General features: G+C 45.4%; 1 protein-coding gene across 2 annotated transcripts in view; it reads right to left on the reverse strand.

The window, feature by feature from the left end:
- Positions 1–4,955, reverse strand: part of LOC126878350 (protein groucho-like) — a 155,389-nt gene extending 150,434 nt beyond the window's left edge. The window contains exon 1 of one of the 2 annotated variants that reach the window (XM_050641096.1): positions 4,018–4,955. In XM_050641096.1, coding sequence (XP_050497053.1) covers positions 4,018–4,080 — 63 coding nt within the window. In that variant the 5' untranslated portion in view covers positions 4,081–4,955. The remainder of the gene's footprint in view (positions 1–4,017) is intronic. The other variant, XM_050641095.1, reaches the window with a different exon arrangement.
- Between the last annotated feature and the right edge of the window lie 19,795 nt (positions 4,956–24,750).

The following is a 24,750-nucleotide window of genomic DNA, read 5'->3' on the forward strand; positions in this document are numbered from 1 at the left end:
AGAAACGAGCTTTTGCTGTGGGATTTCTCGAGTAGGATGTTCCTTGTTGAAACAGAAGACGGAACTGGAGGGGTGGCAAAGTAACCACGAGGGTCCATAGGTAAAGCACTCCACACAGCTCTTCTCTTCTCCTTTGCACTCCCAGTGGACCAATTTACGGCACCCTGAGGACTCGGGTATTACGCTTCACGCTCGGGGGTTCGTTTCTGGCCATTGTTGCGCCAGTCAGGGGGATTATTTCGGCAGAGACGAGGGATGCTTTCCCAGTTGCAGTTGTTCGTCTCTTTCGCTCGACTACCCTCGGATTATACGTCCCCCCCCCCCCCGCCAAGCACCTGCAACCAAGCTAAGCTAAACTGTCTCGTCCGATCTACCTTTTTTTTCGGAAGTGAGGAAGTAAAGATATAAAAAGAAGAACGAGAGAAGATCCACGGCTATCTTCGCTGATTAATTCGCCTCCGATATCGGAAAGAAAACCATTTAACGTAATAAGCTACTTCAGCCAGAGTTCAGATCTCTGTATTCCCTCTGCCCCCGGGTACGGTCGACTATCGAGAGACCCATTAAAAACTCTTACAAATAGCAATTATAAACGGGAAGCCGGCGATAAAGGGCGTTCGTCCATTTAATTATCTCAGCCTTATTGAAGAGAAAACTAGGCGAGCGTGCACGAGCAAATCAAATCGTTTTATCGGTATCCGTTCCATGAACCTTAACAGTACGATTCCCGTATCGAGGAAGAATCGTCTTTTTACGTTCTCTGAAAGTTCTTATCGGAAACGAGCCGTCTGCGTTATTCTTCTTCCACTTCTTCCTCTTCCCTTCTTCTTTTCTTTTTTCACCCTTTGTTTTACTGCACTTCGATACGCTCTCCCCTCTGCCCGATACAACGTTCCCTTTTTATCGACAAGATTTTTACGGTCGTACTAGCGCGGTCTCGTGTAGAATAACACGAGAGCGGGCAGCGTAAGTGAATCTCGGGGCGCCAGTTCAGAGAGTAATGGAACAGACAATATGTCGCGTCACATAGGCGAGAGCCGGAGGGGAAAGAAATACGCGCCCCAGGTGCCGAATAAACGTTATAGGAGAATACAATTTGGCTATACTCCATCGAACCCAGTCAGACACGCTGCTCTTTCGTCGATACAGTAGGTCGCGCGAAACGATTTTTTCCGGTCGTCGCGTTCGTTCAACGTGGGTAATTGTATCAACGAGCAAACGCACAGAGGTATATCGAGTCAACGATAGGATCGAACCACTCTGTGTGTATGCGTGAAAAATGACTGATGAAGTAAAACGAGAAGAAAAAAGAGGAAATAAACAAATACACGGTGAAAGGAGATATGAACGTAAAGCAATAACGCGGCAGCGATGGAACGAGGCAGAAATTAAAACAATCGCTTCCTCCCCTGCTATTCCTCTCTTTCCCCACCGGTGAACAAGAAGCAGCAGCGTGTAATTACCGCGAACGGGAGCACGAGATCGCGATTCCACTCGGTCAGGAAACATATAATGGGAGTATAATGCGTGAAATTTACCGGGCGCATCAGCATAATGGACGACGTGACGCTCAAGATATCACTGTGATTCCATATTTCCGTGCCGACAGCGCAACTCGATTCGCCTCGGCTCGCATGTCCCGGCACGGCGTGCCTCCAACAACGCATTACCATGTGCAGCGTGGCGTCGAACGGCTTCGAAGCTTAAAATCGCCCCGATTATCGTTCCACGCTGCTTACAAAACGTTCCCCTCCCCTGCCATTTACCAAGTCAAATGTCTTTGTTTGGTCCGTGAAATTAGATCGCATTGTTTGCACGTATTTTATTAGATCGATGTTATATCATAGACAGCGAAAAAACGGGACACAAAATCAAAACAAATAATAAAAGAAATGAAAAAAAAAAAGAAGATAGACGTATCATATATTCGATTTCATCGAGTTTACAAAAGTGTTTTCATCTATACGCGCACCGAACCGCGTTTACACAAGCGTCGAGGCAAACGGGCCGATTAAACGCATCAATATTTACCGAATCAGGGCCCGTCGCGAGTGCATATCACGGTTTACAGAAGGTTATGTTCGTCTAATACCGTGTATGCACTACTATTTCGTCACCGACATACGCCTACCCCTTATCCCGTACGTAAAAAAGCAAAGCAACTATATCTTTCATCCTTATTCCTCGCCAACGTGTGTCCCTCTTCGCTTCTTCACGGCACTCGACACAGAGCCACCTTTTTTCCACAACATTGTCACCGCCTTTCGAGGGACAGCCTCGACTCTTTTGCCAGTACTGTTTTTTTCCTCCCTCCGGTCTTCTTTTTTTCTTTGTTCGTTCCCGTTTCATTCTCCGTCCTTCTCTATTCGACGCGTTTCTCGCCCCCCCCCCCCCCCCCGCTGCTCACCACGTGCTACAATATCGCCGGGCCGCATCCGGTGTAACGCCTGTTATTAGGGATGGGCCAGATGAAGCTTTCATTATTCTATCCGAGGGGTCCCTTTCCATCCGACAACACACCGTTATAATACAAAGTAATGGCTGATTTTTTTGCTTTCGCCTCTAATTATTATGATTATCGGTGCCGGGGCAAATATAATGGCAACGGTGAATGATGTAATTTTTTCCTGGCAAACGTACAATATTACGTTCCCGCGTCATCCTAAACGTGAAAATATTGCGTCCACTAGCGTTAATGCGCACGGTCGCACGTTTAATCGCATACAACGACATTTCCGCGCTTCTATCGTCGCGCTGGAATAAATGCAATAAACATATCACACGCCGGTACATTCAACGCGCTTACATAAAGTCACGCTATTCCGTTTTTCATTCCCCGACCGTTTATAATATCCTGTTCATCGACCGGCAAGAATTTCACCGACTAAACTTGCCGTGAAACTATGCTTCCACGGTCTATACGTACATACGCGAGCACAATCTCGTCCGATCTTGTACATCGTTATGGTTATGTACTACGACCGAGACGGTTTAATCGTGGCAGCTATTATAAGCCGAACACGAAATCCATAGAGAGGGGACACGCGAAGAAAAAGGAGTTTCGCATAACTGATTCATGGATCTCCGATTCACGGATCAATAGGCTCTCCCCCCTTGCGACGCGATGCGGCGAGACGAAATGGCTTTTACACGGTTCACGGCTAACATCGAAATCGTGACGGGATTTCTGGCCGCGCGCGCAAACACGCTCTCGCCGCGGTCCGATATCTCGAAATCTCGAAACGAGGAGGCAGAGTTACACGTATGTACGCGCGCGATACAGTATATACACTCCCCAAAGGCACGTGTATCCGACACGTACATAACCTATATGGGTAACGTACGCGCGAACCATGATAAATGTGTGCACCGCGACGCACGTGACCGTATCAGTGGCAGCGAACTGAGACGCGCGAAGAAACCGCGCACGGATCGGTATTATTATCGCGTGTTCGACCAACGCGGATCAGCCGCCGTTTCTATTTCGATCGAGAGAATGTTTTGACGTGACCACGCCGCTCCCTAGTACACGAGTGTAACAACGACCGCGATCCCGTTCCATAATCGGCTGGCATGCGTTCGCAAAAATTTCAACGCGAGAGAATTCGTAATCCGATCGACGACCGATTGTCGAAAGGCGTTACACTGGTTTCTACGCCACTGAACGTGATCAGAATCGCGCGCAGTACGCGCAGCACAGTACACGTGAAACTCGAACCAAGTGGCTAAGCTGTGCGCGGGTTCCCCTTACGAGGTACAAATCGTTTAAACTGCGTAACAAAGGCGTAACGCGACGAGAATTAAGTCTTCGAAAGGTTTCTCTGAATTTTGGTACATAAGAAAATAAACTATGATAGTTTAATCCGTTATTCCGTTAACAGAATTTTGTTTGTCGTGTAAAACGGTAACAAAAGGCGATGGAAATATGTGCATACAAATTATTTCAGGGATGTACATAGTTAAATAAACATAAGAAAATGAAGCACGTAAAATCGATGAAAAAATTGGTTTACTCACCGGATGCCTAGCAGCAGCGGCGGCAGCCACAGCAGCAGCGTTGATTCCAGCACTGGGATACATGTTTTTTCTATGGTTCCAAATTAGTACAAAATACAAACACTTTTATATGTGTTTTTAAAACACGTATGCGGTATGCTTCATGTCACGCAACACATTAACGACAATAAATAACAACAACAACGATAAACAAAAACACTTCGATTCAAATCGCCCGCGTGGGCTACGAGAACGAGCGAACTTTGTCACGGCTCTGTCCGCGGTTCTGTCGACGCGATTCGATCAAGAAGGTCCCCGCCTCGGATGCACAAAGATGATCCATCGGTGTGTTTGCCATCCGCAACTACCGCATTCTCATCGATAACATGTAACTTCACCTTTCCGAACGACACCTACTCTACTGTCACCACTTATTTCGACCCGCCTTCTACGTTCATCGAGGTTAAACGTGACGCCGACGCCACGAAGAATCCCGTTGGGCACGGAGAGCGTGGCGTGCCCTTTATCCGGTCGGTAAAACAGGGCGAGAACCGCGATAAGAATACGCCGAATAAAGCTTCCTTTTCTTTCGGATTAAACGAAAGAAGGAAAACTGCTTCTCCCTCCTCTGGTATTCACGGCTTCACTTCCTCAATATTGGAACACCATCACACAGAGACACTACACTTTGCTTGTTTACGACTGAAACAGTGGCCCGCCGCCAGACTTTGAGGTTAAGTTTACTAACACTAGCACGCACACGTCTATTCCGTTACTACGCAAGAAAACTCCTCTGGTACCGATACAACAGCGCGTGTGGGAATTAAAAAGCCGGGAAGCGCACCGATCGGACGAAACCGGCGGACGCAACGTGAAAGCGAAACACGAAATGTTAAACGCGCAGACGGACAACAAGAACAAACCTCTCTGTACAACGGCCTCGGAGCGACTGATGGACGAGCAAGTGGTGGGGATGGTATCCCCTCCAAAGCAATCTTTCCCTTCCCCCACTCTGATAGGCCGTTACTCCACAGTTAAACCCGCCAAGCACCCCCTCGAATGTCTCTCCTCGTTCTCGACGCTCGTATTAACCGGCGCGATAGCTCCTTCACAATTAAGTCGCGTTACGTAAGGGTCTCGAAAAGGCGAGCACGAAAATCACGGCTCGTTAAAACATCGGTACGTCCTCCTCTCTCTCTCTCACTCTCTCTTTCTCTCTCTCTCTCTCTCTCTCTCTCTCACTCTCTCTTTCGCTCTTTCCCACTCTCATTTCTCGCTCTTTCTTGCTTTTTGCTTTCTGGCACTCTCTATTTCATAGCACCTGTCGTTTCTGTCGTATACTTAATCTGTTTTATCGACCAACGGCGAGGCACGAGGATATGTCTATCGTGATTTTGGCGCGCTGTTGACGCGATGAGTGACCCAGCCATAGCTTTAGGGCCGTTTTAGTTGACCGTAATTAATCGGGTTTCAAATGAACGGTTATATTCGCGTTAAGCATGGCGCAATCGAACAATATACATACATCGATTCTATTATGTACATGATCAACGTGATATGTTTGCTCTGTCCCTCTTCATCTCTCCTCTCTTTTCCTACCTCTTTGTTCTCTCGTTCTCTTTCGCCCTTGCTGTCTATGAATTATTTTAATGGCAGCATTTTTTTCACATTATGTCGACGTTGTGAAATTTTATACCAACGTCTACCATTTCTGTATTAGTGAAAGATGATTCAACGGTGCTCATTTATCAACGTTGATTACATTCGTTTTTTTCCATTCCTTCGATGCTATTATCGCTGATACTGCGGTTAACGAGTGTGTGCAAATAATATTTGTCGACTACACCATTCAGCTACCTTTGGAATCTAGACAATTCAGAGTATCAATCTCGCGAAACGCGATGCAATGACTAAGGGAACGCACGGTTCTCAGAATGCTTTTTTCGTATATATGTACTGCTTGCTGCTGTTGCTGCTGTTGCTCCATTATCTTTGCCGACCGGTGCTTCGCTTTAACAGATACAATTGAGAAAGATACATCGTTAGCCCGTGGGCGATATCGTATACGCGAATCGTGTATTCCGTTGGTGTACAGGTCCGGCGATTTTTGCAAGTTGAAGCACGAAGACTGGAAGCCTCGAAAGTTTTCGGTCCCGCAGATACGGTCGAATAAACGAGAGGACAGGGCGCGGAACACGGCGTGCCATGCATACGCGTAGGTATTAGTTGCTTCTCTCGGTTCACTCAGCGTGTGCAAACAAATCGAAAGTTTTTCGCAAAATGGCCGTCACCGGGCTGACACGGATGTCCGCATAAAACCTCTCTCTCTCTCTCCCTCCCTCTCTCTCTCTCTCTCTCTCTCTCTCTCTCTCTCTCCCGCCCTTCTCTCCTTTCCTATGCTCTCTCAACTGGCCGCCGACTGGCTGCCTCTCTCACCACTCGTGATTTCCCTCACTTCCCACACCACCACAAATATGGCGCCTCCACCCGTTTTCCCAACCCCTACAACGTTCCTCTATAAAGTGAGAGTAACGTAGAAAGAGGGAAAGGGAGAGTCAGGGTAAGAGCGAGATCGCGAGCTATGGATGGAATATATATACGCGCATCCAACGCGATTGTGTTCGAGTATCCGTGTGTAGCGAGTACGATCCTATGCGTGTGGCAAGGGGGTGCCCCTATGTGAATATCGCGCAGCACACAGTCCCAAGCAGTTTCCTACTTGATTGCCGCTATCGTCCGCTCGCTTCGTAAAGGAACTGCTCCGCGCGGACTGTCTGTGCCGCCTCGACCAACCAGAATGCTTCTAGACGTGACTTCGCCAATCGCCAGCCATCCAGCCCCACTGTGTCATCCGACAGCCGCAAAGAGTCGAATGAAAGCGCGACCTCGGCCAATGAGAACGAAACTTTTTGAGTTGACGCTCGTACGTCGGATCCGCGCGGATTGTTGTTCGAGCCCCACGGATGTTCCTATACGGAATGAAGGTGCTACGCGAAGCCGCAGCGAAACATGAAAAATAGGGGGCTACATGAGGAAAAACACGGAGCGGGTAGGAAGGAGGAGGGCTCTGTGGGATGGATCCTACGAACCGAGACACCAAAGGCTGGCGCAGTCGTGGTTGTGTGGGGCAGCCAAGAAGGAGGGATGTCGAGGATAGAGGCCGAGGATGAGAATGGAAAAGTAACATAACGAAACGTCGATCCCATTACCTGGAGCTCTCTCGCCCTGCCGCCACCGTGCACCGAGCCCTGCTTTCGACCCTTAATCCAAAGGAGGATTAGAAAACCCCATTGTCATGCTTCGCGGAACGCGGGATGGGATATATACATACATATGTACAGAATAGCACTCCGCACAATTTCTCCCCTCTCTACCTTTCTCGCTCTCTCTTCTATTACTCCATCTCCTTTTGCTTCGCACACAACGGAGGCGGTGGTGCAGGACCCTCCTAATGAAATAAATACGTGACGTGCCGTGCTAGTGACGATACGATGGTAGTTCTGTTTATCGCCAGCTATGAACTTTTTGTGCGATGCACAGAAACGCTGAACCCCTCCCCATGCTTCGGCTACACTCGTTTTACCGTTTTCCTTCCTTCTTCCGTCCCGTTCTAACTCGCTTCCCGTCTGGTTCGGTCGCTCTTTATCTTGTTCCACGGGGCGAAGAAGGAATATAAGGCAGTGCCGTGGAGTGTTGGCGAAGCTGTCGGTCGCGCTTGGTCGGCTGCGGTTTATGCGGAGCCGCCTTGCCTGCCGCCTGCCGCAGCCGGTTTGCGTGTTCGCCCGTGTTCGCTCGGTGGATACGTGTCCTCGGTGCGGCTCGGTGCTCACCGAACGACCATGGACGCGCTCAGCTACGCTACGGAGAGTAAAGAGGAGAGATCGAGGGAGAAAGGGTGAAGAAACGAGAGAGACGAAGCCAACTAGAGGGAATGAGACGAGCATACGCGGCGAAATGCGAGGGTGAGGGAGACGCCGGCAGGCGGCAGAACCAGTCGCTGCGGTCGTCGCGGCTAACCACGCCGGTGCTCTCAACCCACGGCGACCTCGCCAACCGCACCAAGAATACTGCCTCTTCCACGATGCTACCAAGCTCTATTGCCAACTCCAAAGAAGCCAGTTTATTTCTTTGATCCGATAATTTCATGAAAATTCTATTTATTACGTCAAAGTTAAGAAAGAGATGTTTGTTATTTTTTCATCTAACATAGATGCGTTTATAGCAATAATTTCTGCTGTTATGTCGAAAGACTTCACTGACGATATATCCGTGAAACTGCACTGTCTAATGGACGTGGTAATTTGTGTACAGATAGGAAACAGGTGTGCTTATTCTTACGTGTCTGTATCGCGATCTATAACAACGACGATCGTGGCCCACATGAAAGAAGTCATTCGCCACAATGTAAATATTACTTTGGTCGGTACTTCTATCTCAAGCGGTACGCGAGAATTTCCTGCTAGGAAAATCGCCGGGGAAAACGTCGAGGAGCTGGTTTAATTAATTATAATTGGCTGAGTGCATTGGGCAACCGCCTCTTCTCTGGACCAACGTCCACTTCATCCGCCGCAACGAGAGAGGGAAAGATCTAAGAGCTTGACTTCTGCTTGAATGAGAGTACGTACGTCTCGCCAAGTTGAAGAGGATTTGTGAGGATGATCGAGCGCTGCGGGCTTGCCATTAAATATATTTGAAAGAGGCACCGTTTCAAACGGATCTCCGAAATAATTGAACGTCGAATGACCGCTAATAACGTGCAATTTGTATATTGGGCAAGCATCGATCAATCGGCTGACCGACGAGACAAAAATATTAATCACATTTATTAATTACGGGAGAAATTGAAGGATCGAGAGCATCCGGCCCTACACACTTTTCATTTTATTTCTCTTCGCGTGTGTGTACACGGGCCTGTCGGTTCGTGTAAATGGAAATCAACGAGCGAAATCGATGTTATCGACCGAGTAACATAATGCAACGCACTCCGGTGTACAATCTTTATAACAAAAAATCCACATTCTTCGAACAGTTCCTTCATTCTCTCCCACGCGTTGTCCAAGTCGATCTATAATAACTATAGATCGAACGTTCGACCGAACCACGAAGAGTCTCCCCTTTTAAACCATCGATCGTTCAGGGGAAGTAACAATGGACCAATATTTGACCAGAAGGAAGGAAAACGTAAAAAAATCGGAAACGGCCGATTACCTCGTAATTGCGAGCAACGCCGTGTTAATTTTGCTAAACCACGTCCGATACAATTAGCGAGTGCATTTAAAAAGATCACGGGCGAAATTAAAAATATGGGAACGGCTGGTGCGTGGCGGCGAAACGTCCGTAGCAGGTAGCTCGAAAAACCGTGTACGAACAAAAGATAGAAAGTAGAAAAAAGGGAAGAGGGGGAAAAGAGCTGAAAAAAAAGGGAGAGGAAAAGAACGAACGAATAGGAGGAGGCTGATAAAGGACGATGCTCGATGGTCTTTTGGCAAAATATCGCGTTGCGGCTTTACCACGAAACGAATCTAGCAGGCACACTCACGGCTGACAAATGTCTTCCGCGGTTCTGGCAGCGGCGTACCGTTATCCAAATTACAAATAACACACCGCCGTCGACGTTTTATCCAACGCCCGGAGACAAATTGCTCCCGACTTGGGATGGGTTGGCTCGAAATTATCCCCACCAAGACCGACCATGGTGTAACCGCGCGTCGTGGACTTCGTTAATACCGGTAGTGGCTCGGCCCCTTGCTCGGCACACGGAATTAACACGGCGAAGTGTATTTATGGATCCGGCCCCAGCCAGGTAACCCGAGAAAGACCCTTGTGTGTGCCAGAGTCTTGCTTCTTCCCCCTATTCTGCCCTATTCTTTTCGTGCTTCCCTTCTCTGACCGAGAAGCTCAGCCAGTGGTCGTCGGTCGATTTCTTCTTTTTTCCACGAAGGAGGATTAATTAATGAGCCTGATCCAAAGCATTACCCGCTTTACAGACCCGGTCCGTGGCCTTCGAACCGACATGCACTGGCGTGGGAATGTCCCTGGCAATTTCAATTTCGTTAATTATCGCAAAACTCGCTTTTATTTGATATAACGATCCGGTTTCTGCCGGCAAAACACCGTATTTGGTATTGCCAATAACTTCGTCATTAAATCACTACCGTCGTTCTGTCTGCGTGTGTACACTTTTGCTCATACACTCTTCTCCTCTTCCTTTCTTTTTCTTCTTTTCCTCTTTTTTTTTCTCTCGCGTAAGGCTACGATCGTAAGGTTGGAAAGCGCGACGTTTTATCTTTCGCCACCGTGAACTTCTTTCTCGCGTATCTCGCACGTATCCAGCAGCTTTTGTTCATAACCCAGGGCGACTTTTATTCCAAGCGTAGAGTGTATCTTATTTGTCTTTTCGTCATTCGCTTTGGTTGGCAAATAAATCCTTACGTGACACGTTTAAAAAAAGCTTTCTACCCAACGATTTCGAGACCAGTCTTCATCGTCACCGTGGTCGTCGTGGTCGTGGTCGTGGTCGTTTCTCTATGTTGCATTTTGCCGCGTCGAAGAGTTATTGTCACGGATACGGTAATCAAATAACCGTCACCCCTGCACTCCACGCCATTGGCCCATATCCGCGCCGCACGGGACGTGATACACGTGTAGTCACGGCGTGTAACGCGTGCTCGAATATAGTGTTCTCGGTGTGCAACAGTGCGTTCGCCAAGTTGTGCTCGCCGAGTTGCGCTCGCCGAGTGCCGTATAATGCACATTTGTAAAGTTACACGGGCTTAACATAGCGGCTAGGTATTTTTCAACTCGGGACCGGGACAGAGTTCCTTAATTGAAACCTTTTGTCGGGGAAATAAAGTGTATCCTTGTTCGCCATTGTAGATTAACAAAAAGAGCGGAAAACAAAAAGCGAGAAGAAGGAACGAAAGAGGGGAAAAAAAAAGAAAGAAAAAGGGAAATATTCGTGAGAGGAGGTACGGGCATGTGGACGAAGGAAGAGTGGGTGTGCGGAGGGGGAGAGAAATTACGCCGCAATTTCAGTTCTAACAATACGGAGAAAGAGAAATTACGGTATAAATGGCGGAGTAAGACGTGGTGTTATTAAGAACGACACGTGGGGTAGGGGTTCATTATTCCAGCGGGAATGGCAGCGAAAATTTTGCACGGCTCACTTAGCTTATTACTCGTTATTATCCACCGTCGCGGAAAGGTACACACGAAATAAAAGCCTCCGTTACGATTCGCGGTGTATCGCCTTTGTAATTTTACGGTTTCGCCGTGTCTCGTTCTTGAGAGAGAAGAGCACAGAAAAAACGAGAAAGAGAGAACACATTTTAAAACTAATTTCTGTCTATGCTAGCAAGTACGATTCCTTTGTAATAATATGTATAGGCACGACCAAAGGAGGAAAGAACTAGAAGAAGAAGAATAAGAAGAAGAAGGATAAAAGAAATAGAAAAAGAAAAATGGTGCGATCCGCGACGAGCGTAAAATCCACGGGCGTGTCCGGAAAATTCCTTTCCGAGCTGCTCCCCTTGCGGAAAACACTGTTTTCACACGTCGAACGGAAGTCAAGGTGCTCGGCCGGGAAAACGAATGGGCAGGTCATGGCGTTTATAAGCGCGCACTCGAGGAAAAAGGGAAACCGACGTCACGGGCTACGAGACTACGTACAACTTACGGCGAGGACAACGATCACAACGACGATCACGGGTGCCGACTTTGTGTGCGAAGAGGCACGGCCTCGGCAACGTAGGGAATTTCGTCATGGTCGTCACGGTTAGCGTGAGGAAACGGCTAACAGAATTACACTCGGGGGCCATGGAAGATTTTTAACGGTCGATTTACCGCGTAGCCAACTCCACTACTAGTACCCCTCCTATATACTCTTCACTTCTGTGTCCGCGCGGTCTGACACAGCAGTCAGAAGCAGCAACAGCAACATAGAGAAAACGGCGAGTCTCACCCTTCGGCCAGTTAGCGTCCTTAAACCACCCTTGCTGCTTGGCCCTGGTCCTATCTGGTATTCGCTGTTTCGTCACGCCAGGGGGTCAAAACTGGCCGCAGATGTCAGCTATAAACCTCCCGGTACGGGAACGACCCTGATGCTCAACGACTCTCCTCTCGCCCGCCTTCGCCCCGATGTCGTTTCGCCATTGTATCTCCTGCTGAATACACGCCCTTAAATAAATCCATCTACGGACCCATCTCGGTGAAACCACCCCTAACGCTGTTGCTGTTCCCGCTGCTGCCTTTGCCGCTCCTGTTGCCCAGATTAGGTTCCCGATCTTTGTTCCAAGGGGTTCTCTTCGTGCCCTTCCCCTTTCTCACGTGTATACGCATATGTATACGTACGTACGTTCAGCGAGAAAGGGAGAAACGCATGATTATCTTCGTCAACGTGTAGCCTCGGAACAAAGATGACCTACAAAAAGACCGATGAGGAGATAAGGAAGAGTGCGAAACGGTATTGGCTGGATGTAACGATGCCAGGGGTAATAATGCGGATTGTGGGCGAGACACCAGCCAGATTTATGCATAACGGGACTTTGGTTAGGTACTGGTTATTTTAATCGCTGTGAAGTCAGCTAATTGTGTAATGTACGGGGATCGTTCTGCTGTTCGCGAACTATGTAGATGTATACCTTGGCGAGTAGTGAATTTGTCAGGGAATAGTAAACACTATGTATTCTCTCAGGAGGCAATGCATTAAGTGGTTTAAGTTACGATTACAAATTACAGTGGATATATTTTGTGACAAATAGGTCGAAAATTTGTCAGATGATGATTATAACGGATACATATTTTGACGTAGATAATGTTGTTTTGACAAATATCCGCTTTCAAGATGTCCCTCGCGAAACGCTTGCTTGTAGCAAAGATTCTTGCATGCGAGCTGTTAACTTCTGTTCGTAAACAGTCTACAAGCAGTTTAGGGGGAACTGCACACGAATAATTCTAACCTGCGTAGACTCGTTACATTTTATCTCGCGCATTTTTTATCTTTTCTATTTTATTTCCTCTTTTCATCGGTTTCTTTTCGTTCGATAAATTAGATACCGTGTATACCTCAGGTTTACGATATTTGCCAGCGAAAACGAGGATCGCAGTAAAATCAATAACGCTTATCGCGAAATCGGTGCTCAAAGCTGCACAAGCGGTAGCGTCGAGATATTCGGAACGGTGTTCGTTAAGCGGACCAATGATGTCGTAAGGTTACTTTAATATTAGATCGAGGCTATTTCTCGCTTTGGCCCCAGCTCCTCCTTCTATATTCGCGTAATTAGGAGTGTAATTTCAGTTAATAAGGATACGTTCGTCTGTTAATCGTGAACTAATCCCAATAACCGTTCTCTACCATCGAGTTGCTAATTTTGACACACGGGATTTTCAATGAATTCCCTTGACGGTTTCATAAATAGAGCGAAACACGAACGTTATTCATAAATCGGGCTTACCAAGTGTACAAAAGTTTCTGCAATTATATGGTCGAACGCTTGATTGGTCTAGATTCCATGGATTCGTTCAGAGATCATGACGATTTAGAGCAGGTACCTGGCCTTTGGTTTAGGCAGTTGGTGGGCGATTATTAGACTCTTAACACCGGAGAATTGCAATATCGTAGAATAGAATTTTTACGGGGAATAAAAGGACCGCTAATTGCGAGCTTAGTAGGATAATTAAAATCATATCTAAATTATTTCGGTACTTCAATTTCAAATGGGCACGAGTCGCTTTATTACGAGTTACGAGTGCCGACATCAAGGAATTAATGATTCTGCAATCGTTTAAGATCGTTTAAAAAAATTATAAAAGTTATTAGTAGAAGAAAAATCGTGGAGTTTCTTTGGGGAAAGACACACGTTTAGTCGGAAAATCGAATAAAATCGCAATTTTTGGTAATCATATTTATGTTCGACGTATTGCTCGCTGTGTGCGGATAACCTTCAACCGTGCTTCCAAGACGAGTGAACATCGAACAAAGTGCATAACGCAACCTTCTAAAACTTACACGTGTCTTGAGTCTCGGGTTCATCCCGCGCCCCTGTTCGCAACGAGCCTAAACAACCTGGCGTTGAACGCCTGACGCAGCCACGGGGGACGAAGAATTTAATCGAGATAGCAGTCGATCTTTTTACAAGCGGCTCGATTACCAGAGCGATGGACGCGTATCGTCGACGAGAGCGCGAGAGATCGGCCGCCTGTAAAAACGAAAACGCCGACAACCGTCATATTTCAGCGGGTATCGAATCAACGTCGACGCGTCGTCAAACGCTTTATAGCACGTGCGTGCGTGCACGCGTGTACGTGGAACCATCGTACCTATGTACATACATACACGATATACACACGAGTGTTCGTACAACGCTCGGCACGCCGCCTCTCTTCGTCCCGAAGGCTGTTTCGATCGATCGATCTCGCGAGCGTAACAGCCGTGACACGCTTTGAGATTCCACGATCTTTTACGACGAGGCGCGGCGTATCGTTAACGATCGCTCGTCGACGTTTAATTAGCCGGGGCTCGCGATTACGAGCGCGCTGCATCGCGCAACAGGCCCCGCAGCGCAATTGCGACTGTAACGATCCATGCCCGAGGACCGTAAAAGGCCGGCCAAAGAGAATCGCTTCTTCTTCGTCGTCACAGGCAGCCGCGCGACTGGTTCTCGCGTTCCTTCCACCATGGAACGGATATCTTTTCCCTTCTCTTCCCTATCTGGTCTTGTTGCTCGTCGATAGTCTCGATCCAGGGATCGTACCGGCCAACCCTTTTGCTACGCGCTCGTACGCTCGCTCGTTGCCTCGCCGGATCGGCACGCACGAGGCGAATCAGCGAATTACGACGATTGAAATTCAATTCCGCGCGCGGCCGACCGGCTAATTAGACGCAGTCGCTGTACCCGCGACACGGCCACGACCATGCCGCTCTTCGTACACACATGGACCTGTTCTTGCTTACTTTCTCTTTCTTTTTCCGTCTCTCTCTCTCTCTCTCTCTCGCTCTCTCTGTCCTTCTCCTTCTCTCTCTCTCTCTACATCGCCACGTGTTGCACCTCGTGCAATTGCGCGTACAGACGTAAATGCTCTTGTCGCTTTGCTCGTTTCTACGCCGCCGCAACGCGCATCCCCGTGATAGGCGATATCCTCTTCCCCTCGTGTGGTAGTTCGTTTGTCTTCGTCTTGCCGCCTACGCGCCTTTCGCTTTATAAGGACCGAGTGCATTAAAGTGAATGAGCGGCGTGTAAAATCTCAGAAACGCGGAGGATCCTCGTTGGTGTTAGATAGCTGTTACATTTCAACCCTCGTAGTTCCCGATTGTTTTATGACTGTCTTAATAGCCCGACCCTCGGAACCACGCTTCGCTATTATCTCTACCTTCAGCGACTTGGTAGGCAACCATGTTGCGATTCGCAGCGGTTCGGTTGCGTGTTTTTGTGAGTCTCCTTGATTCCCTTATGCTGAACTCAAGTACACGTGTGAAATCGGTGAGTTCATCTAAATTTCTTGTCGTACATCGTAGATGAATTCTAAACCAGGGGTTAGGTTCGTGTTTACGATGTAGGAATAGACGATACGATCGACCCTGTTCTTTTAGTTTCGTTAATAAAATTATGGACTTGAGAAATAGAACAAACGCCAAGCCTTAGCTGAACGCTGCTTCAGTCAGCTACCTATCTCTAATTTCAAAAGCAAATCCTTAAAATACGATTGAACCTGAGATTCTAAACATTCAAAGAATCTCCTTAAATTCGCGTTTCCTTTCAAATCCCAACAAGTGTTGTTGTTCGATTCTCAAACCACAACGCTTAGCTAACGCGACTACCGCGTTATATCGCCTATGATATATATGAGACATCTCGGCCAACAGCGTTACGATCGTTGGCCGAACCATCGATTGATTTTACGAACGTGGTTCACAGCTATTGCACGTTGTGCATCATTATTGCGCGTATCTGAATACCGCGAAGCCGATTTGTTCCAGCTGGCTTGCCGGCTTCGACGTATCTCGCGGATTAGAGTATCTCGGTAAACGAGGCAGACTTCATCGCGAGAGATCGTAATCCGCTTTTCCTTCGATCCGTTCCGCCTCTATCGTGCCACCGTGATAGATACTTGGCGAATGATCAGCGAGGCAGGGTACCGGCCGCGCGTAGATATAACGTGAGAGCGCGAAAGATTATAAGCCATGAGCCACGAGCCGCGGGCGGTAAGCGGAGCAGCGCGATTAACGCGATCGAGCGTGCGTGCCGAATAATTACTCATTTGCAGCAGGCCGTGGCTCGTTGTACTAACCGTGTACAGGGCCGGCATGTTCGTATTACGACACGAAAATCTCGAAGCATGCAGACACATCGTGCCCCGACGATCGTTTATCGATCGGCCGGTTTCTCGTTAAATTATGCCATCTCTGTTGCACAAAGACCCTCTCGTTCTCGTCCCGCTCGCGATTCCGTATTATAACGCATGGTTGCGCGCAGACGCGCATGCATGCATAATTAAAAGTTCGTAGCGGACTAGGCATCGATGGTTTTTGCATGCGAGCAACGCGGTCGCGAACCGCGACGTCGATCACGGGAGAAGCGACGATACCCGTGTTGAAAGCCGTATTGGGAATAAATAAAAAAAAAAAAAAAAAAAGAAAAAACTGTGAGGAAAAAGAGAGGAGAAATTAACGATGGAATATCACGTCGGGTTCTTTCTTTCTATTTTTTTAATTTTCAGTTTTTACGTTCAACCGATCGACCCATTACACAGAAATACAAAAAACACTGAGCTCTGTCGGCGTTTGCACAACGCGCCATAGAACTGTCGCGCGTGTATTATGTTAATACGTGCCACCCTGCGTTCCCAACGTGCATACGTTGTCAATGCTTTGAGTTAATTTCGGCGACGCGTAATAATTTGCCTCCGGTTACCTCCGGGCCGAATCGTAATCGACGAGAATTACCAGCCACGGCTCCAGTCAAGTTTTCCAAAGGAAATTGTTCGACTCGACGATTTCCTCGCGAGCATAATATATTCGTTAATCTCTCGAGCTACGTATCCATTTACGACTATTTGAATACCATGGAAAGCATTTCTGGCCAATTACACACGGCGGACAGCTCGCCGTCCCCGACAATACTCTTTGGTATCCAGCGTATCATTAGGCGCGCGCGTAATAAGTTCCACGAGTTACGTTACTCGCCATACAAATCGTGTCCCCGTTAGATCCCTCGAATCGTGAGAAGAATACCACGCTTCGCGTTCCTTTTGAATTTAGAGACGGTGCAGGCGAGTGGATTTTGTCCCGCGGACATTTCCCGTACGTTACACCGGTGTGGACTGAATTACACGATGAGGTACGCCGGATGACTCGCGAGCTTGCGGCGAAAATTGACCCGCCGAGTGCTATTGTCCCTTGTCGTCATTAGAAGTCTTTCGCGTTGCGACAGCACTCGCCAGAATTATGATATTTGGAGACAGTTACGCTGCCTCTACAAAATCTGAAATTTTATCAAGTTTATTTTGTACATTCGATTTGACCTATAGCGAAGTATCGATATTTATCAAATTTTGTTTTTATATCGAAATGAAATTAATGAAGCTTTATAGATTTTGTTCAGTTTGATACGATAATATTTTGTATTAGCTTTGAATTTTATTGAATTTATTTTCAATAATCGATTTTATTTATTGGGGAATTTAGTAATCTTTTTACGATCCGATATTCTGCGTACATTTATTTATTAATCGTTTGACGACTGATTCTCTTTCGATATTAAGAAGCAACTGATTTCGTTATTTTATTCACAGGATCATCGATATGACCCATTATGTCATGCGAATACTTCAGTCGTATAAAGCAAAAGGCTCATACTACTCGATAAAATTCTGACGCTGACACACACGGGAAATTCCTACGTGACAAAGTCCGCTGGAGTCATAGTTTAACGATAGTGAAACGAGTACTTAACGAGAATGAGTGAGGAAAACCACCGGAGATTTCTTGGCCATCCACGCCGAAGTCTGAAGGAAATTCGTTTCGCGGCAAGCGAAGGAGTGTGGTAATTAACACTCGTAAGATTGTAATAGCAATTGCGGTGGAACTCGTGAAAAGAAAGGAAGAAAGAATGGCTGCTGCGTGAAACGTTTTCGTGGATTTGCGTTGATGTATTCTGCATAGACGTTGAAAGAAACATTTTGTAATGGGTTAGTCATGACTTTCAGAATTGAAGATTCGTGTCGTATATGTGTGTGGCAGTGTGTAGTGACAAGCGGTGGGCTGGAGAGTCGGAGAACAGTTTTGTTTATTGGCTCTATTAAGAGCCGACCTCACGCTGGCACTAGCAGGGTGGTCAGGATGACATTCATCATGGTGAAAGTGGCGAGAACAATGTCGCAGTATTTTAAGATCGACCGCATGGTGTTTTATGTCGTTCGAAACGTGCGTTTGGAGAGAAATCGACTTTGAATTATCAATTTTTACCAAGTGGAAACAATATCATTTCGCTTTCCTCTTCATGTACAATTACAAATAAACGCCAAAAATAGTAATGGTTTGGCGTGTAGCTTCGCGAATATTATACAGATGCGATATTGCGTGCATTAACATTTTATAATCGAGAATCTGCGAAGTTATTTTATTTTATCAGCGCAATAGAAATTTATTTGCATATTACGATTAATGATGGTATCCCGCTGGGGTAGCCATCCACATGTTATTTAGCAATTAGGTTAGAAAAATTTACCAAATGTCCAGCTGGACAAATTGTAAAGTATAAATTAAATAATAATAAAAGAAAATATTAAGGTTAATATTTTTTCTTTGTAAAAGAAACGGGATATCCTCGAGGGTGTCAAATATTATAAAATTCCACTCAGTATAGAATACATACAGAAAAAATAATCAAATCATTATGATCACATAAGAGAATTACAAATTCTGCTTTACAATTTCAAACAATCTCGTCCAGAATTTTGAAATCCTTATAGGATACTAAAAACATAACAATATCTTTTGTTACGTTTCATTTTGAGTATTTCCACTATTATTAAAATTTCAAATGATAATTTCAAAGTGATCGTAATAATTTGATCAGCCGTTGTATACGCGAAACGTACTAACGCGTATCGATGAATACCATCAACAGTAAGAAAGTAAAAAATAATTAGAAACGCGAGAACAAATCGCAGTTCCGTTAACGCGCCAAGGATATCCCCAAGACCAAAGTCCCCTGTCTTGTCCGATTTTTCAATGGCCTCTGTATCGTGACGTTTAATTGGCAAACAAGCTCGGTAGAGTCCCGACTTTGTTCCTTCCCCCGACTTGTCACGGCTATCATCCCCGTGGGCCTATTCTCCCTGCTTTTTTCCTCGGTTTCCCATCGTACGGTCTATTGTGTTATTATTATCCCGGTGTGCGTCGCAGCTTCGGATCGACAGTGTTATTATTATCCACGAGCGCAGGAGGTCGTTCGTAACTATCGAAGACGGCCGGTGACTTAATAATACTTCGCTACGTTAGCCTAATGGAAGCTGCCGAGCGTGTAAGCCCACTAATTTATCGTCCTTTTTCTCTCGAGCCCCCTCGTTCTTCCTCTTATTGTTCGACCTTACCTTTTTACTCATTTCCTTTCTCTCTGTCTCTCTCCTTTCGTCGTAACAGATCCCTCTGCACGAATACGATCGCCATCTCTTTTTCCACCCTCTTCGCACCTTCACTCTCTCACACACACGTACACACGTACATACGCACGTGTGCTTTTCCCTCTTTTCATTTCCCCCGTTCATCTCGTTTTTCATTCACAGACCGGTCAAACGAACAGGAAGGACGGCCGCACCAGCCGCTACCGGTTCATAAAAGGCGCGTTAAGCAAATAAATAAATTCTACGGTGGCGCGGCTGGCCAATGGCGGCGGTGGTAAAGGTGGCGATTCTTCCGTCGATCTTCCAACGAGAGAGTGGGATAACACAGGATGGAAAGGGTCGGTATTTTCCCTAAAGTCGACTTTCATCGGGAATTTATAACGCGGCTGCTGCTTTCCACGTAATCGGATTTACGCGATCCCGGAGAGAATATCCGTCGTCCCCTCGTTCGTTGCCGACGAGGGTGGTTGGATTCTCCTATTCTCACGATTGATCCCGCTTTCGAACCTGTTTACGCCGTGCTGCGTGATAAATTTCGGAGTAATGACGATCAGAGTCGGCTCGAGATAGCCTAGCGGAAAATTACGCTGAAACGAGGAAAGATCGCGTGAGGTGCATAAATCGTGTGAAAAACAGTCGTGCAACTTATTATCGACAGCTATACGTCGCAAAACGAAAATATGAATATGCATTGAAATAGTTTTTCAAAGAAGTAAACATGCAATTATTACCGATCAAAGTACATACGTTTCAACTTTGTTGATAAGTAATCGGCGTTTAATCTTATCGTATGAATATTTGAATAATTTTCTTCTACAATTTTAAATTATTATAGATAATTATTACATATCATGGAGTAGGTAACTAAACATAGAATAATCATAGGTAATTTGTTATGTAAATAATAATTGCTTCGCTCCAAGCGATTGATACTTTATCGATAGAGCGCTTTTATCGTAAACAATGATTTCGTTGAAATTGTATCTTTTAAATTAATCAAGATATTGACATGAATATTTAAGGATATATTAAAGGGCTTGTTATTCGAAATATTTGTATCCCGTGTTTATGTATCGTAATATGATTATTTCACGTAAAATGCCAATTGACGTGCTCTTTCGTTAAACTGTCAATCCTTTAACCTCTTAACCTCCGAATACCAAATACCTGTTCCATTTTTTTTCTAATCCAATTAAAAAACAGAATTAACATACCTGCGAATAAATATTCCCATGTTATATGAACTCATTTCACAAACACGCGATTAACCTTAACGTCCATCAGTTAGATATCAGTTAGTACGTACGTTCAAATTACTTATCTAAAAGATACCTAACAATAACGTAAACAATAGTAATCTCTTTCCATTTGTAATAAATTTGTGCTCAAGGAGAACGCGCTCGATGACTACCATTCTATACATAACGTTCGAAAATTTACATCCTCGTATATAGCGCGCAGATATGAAAGCAAATTTGCGAGTGCAGAAAATTGATGAGCCGGTACCGTTTATCGGTGTCAAGTCTGGAAGGTTAACGTTCAACAATATGTATGCACCGAACGAAGCGAAGAAACTGCAAAGAAATGGAGGAATTAACGACGGAAATATACCATGACAAAACGATACCAGTGCAAAGGTAAAGGAGTACGCGTGTCAGAGTCCGCGAAGAGATAAGCGCGTTATAAAAACGCTGCTAGTTACTTCGACTTGTCGTCACCGGAATAGATAGAACGTATCGGTAGAACGATGGCCAGCTGCTTCTCGCTTGCTCACCAGCTACGGTACGACGCTAACTACTTAACGCTTTATCGAGCACGACGAAACGGTGACTACTCAGTTTCGAAAGTTTCGAGCACGGAAGGATCCGATAACGATCGTAAAATTTCCGTTCTCCTCGCGACAATGGCAACCCCCTATGGCCACCCTGTCGTCCCTCTTTTCGTCGTTTTTTTTTTTTCTTTCTTACAGATGACGAAGACCTCACGCGCCATCTTTGTCTTCCGTGGTAAATGGCGGTGGCCGCGACGGTAGAATAATAACGGAGCCGAGTAGATTGTGTGCGGAATGGCATATAGGCATACACACGGTACACGCATACACTGGCGAGGTAGAAGTCTTTCGAGCGGGCATAATGGCCTCAACACACCTACCTTCGATATCTGCATACAGGGTGCGCCCGCAAGAACGATCGTTCGCCTCCTTCAACGAGCAGCAACGTGGCCAGCGATTCTCCTAGTCCGCCGTACACCGAGACAATACGCCGTTTATCTTCGATCTGGCCGAGGAAGGAAAGAGTGGTCCTGCTCGTACATCACGCGCCGCTATGGGAGCCGATAAATTACTGTTAGGAAACCTGGTAAACCGGCAACGAGTGTACTCGCTTTTCAGATCGCTATTACGCGAGTAATGCCTCTCTGCCTCTCGCGGTGACAGGGATAAGAGGTGCTCCTTTTGCTGGCCGAACGGTAGAACAGCGGAACGAGAGGACGAAGGAGGGATAAGCGCATTGAAATCTAACCGGGATATGATTATTTCGTTCGACGTGCACGCCGATTGAATCCTAAGAGAACACGGACTACCAAGCTTCCCGCACTTTCCTTCCTTCTGCGATGTTATTCAAGCGGAAACGATTTTACATCCATGTATATCTTTTTAGGAGGGTTCTTCGCTGTGCTGCGGTGGGATATGGAGATGTTTAGAGCGTTGTTTCCGGGCGAAATAGCAAACCAGATGATTTCTCTCTCGTAAAAGCTATAAATTAACGCCACGATGTTATTTGCAAAGCTTGAGTCATAAACCGTGTATATTTAAAAAATTCAATCACTTTTCGAATCGAATAATTCGAGTGCCATGGAAATTGTCCAATTTAATATAAATCATCTTGTTTAGCTTCACTCTAGAAAGAAATTGATTCGTTATTGGGAATTTTGGATTCAGTACAGAGAAAGTTATGACAATTGTATATCTGTATCTTTAATATTGTGTAACTGTATTGAAACAGTGGAAACGAAAATCTGCACACGAGATAAGCTTACGAACCAAGCATAAGGGAATGTAAGTGCCTATGTGCATTCGGTTTGTTCCACGATCTCCGTAAGTTCGAGTCTCTTTGTCCAGCCGGGTCTGATTTAATTTTCCATCGACGGGTAGCCTGGTCAAGGAGCTTTTCGAGTTTTCCACGGGACGTCCCTATTTTTCTCTTCTCTGCTTCCTTCTTTCGTCCGACCGTGTTCGAACGATCGCCCTTGCTGCTCGAGAACGGTTCCAGGGAGTAGCCGAATCGGATGACAGTAAATAACGAGAGGTCCTCGAGAAACTCGAACCACCGAGTTCGAGTGCTCGAGCGTATACGCAATCGACCAACAGAATCGAAATTCGATGCCAGATCGTACACACGCCCCCGTGTTTAGAGTTTAGAGGCTGTTTTCAGGTTGAGCTGGAAGAAAGAGCAGGGTTAAACTCGACAATGAGCCAAGAGGATAACGGACTCTTCTCGAGTTTCCAGAGCGAATCACTGGATTCTCCAAACGTTCCTTCGATGCGTACAACTGCGACCGATCACGGCACCGAACAAATAGTGAGCGCGTATATATTTTATCAACAACCAGATCCTTTCTCGTGCGGAGGTCTTTGTGATGTAAGAATCGAAACTGCTGGTTCTTAGGTGTCTGTATATAAGTATGTAAACTCTTCAGAAGCCATTGATCCATTCTATAAATTGAGAAATAACAGAGCCATTGACGTTAGGGATATTGCGTTTTGAAATTCATTTTGAAATCTCAATCGAAGATGGGGTTCGCTGTTGAGTGCCGAAGCGTGCAGACGTGTGTCTAGTGCTCACTGAAGTTCGTAAAACAACACATATTTATAATACTTACGTACAAATTATACTTATCTATAAGAAGTAATAACTTATTATAAATAATTAGCCATGTTACTGCGCCACGCCAGAATAACTACTGAAAATGCTCAACGCGAGAATTGATTGTAATTTTAATAAATATTAAAAAAAAAAATCGAAGATGGTATCCCGCTGAGGGTAGCCATCCACGTGTTATTTAGCAATTAAGTTAGAAAAATTTACCAAATGTCCAGCTGGACAAATTGTAAAGTACAAATTAAATAATAAAGAAAGAAAAATAATAATTTTGAAATCTTGAGATGGGCAAATTTGCCTTTGAACAATTGGACTTTTGATGATGCAAATTAATTAAATTGAGAAATTAGCGAAAGATAAAGCCAACGTTCGATAGTGAGGTTCCAAACTAGAGTTTTACTTTTTTCTGTGCAATGAGTGATTGTACCCAACAGATCTCACAAAGGACATAATCTAACAAACAAACACTCACCACACTAAAGAAATAAATCAATCAAATTCGAAGATGGTATCCCACTGGGGGTAGCCATCCACATGCTATATTACTATACCACTAAGCTATAATATTTTACCAAATGTCCTACTGGGCAAAGTGTAAAATGTAAATAAATAAATAAAAGAAAGAAAAAAACTTTTTTCTGTGCAATGAGTAATTGAGGTTGTTTGCGATTGTTTAGCCTTAGCTGTTACTAAGTTGCTGTTGTTATTTAGTTAGTTGTCGTTAACATGGTTTACTAACGTTAATTTTACTGCTATGTAATTATTTACTATTTGTTCAAACAAATTCATATGTGTATTGTCCATATATTAAAATTTGCAATTTCTTTTTAAAGAATATGAAAGAAAGTACAAAGTTTCCAAGGTCTCGGATGGTCGCCTGGTTTTTGTCACATTGGGTCTTAGGAAGGGAAAGCGAAGACACTCGAGAGTATCATAAATTAAGTCCTTTTCTGTATTGTATTGTAAACTAGGAAAACCTTCAAAACGTACTACACGCATCAACTAGTTTTCCTAAATACATAAATCCTAACGATTTGTGCGGATTCTTGGCTTCGTATCTTTTGATTTCTTTACAATCCTATTTCAGGAATTGTCAGAAAGGTTATATTGTATGAAAAAAGAAAAAGGAAAAATGGAACAAAACGACATTTCTTAGTAATAGCTAGGACCTTGGATGGTTCGAAAGATCTTTAGATTAAACGCTACAACGATATTTTCAACTCGAAACGTCGGCATCGAAACACAACAGCATAGA

This window comes from Bombus huntii, chromosome 2 (assembly GCF_024542735.1).
Source record: "Bombus huntii isolate Logan2020A chromosome 2, iyBomHunt1.1, whole genome shotgun sequence".
In the NCBI taxonomy this organism is placed as follows: domain Eukaryota; kingdom Metazoa; phylum Arthropoda; class Insecta; order Hymenoptera; family Apidae; genus Bombus; species Bombus huntii.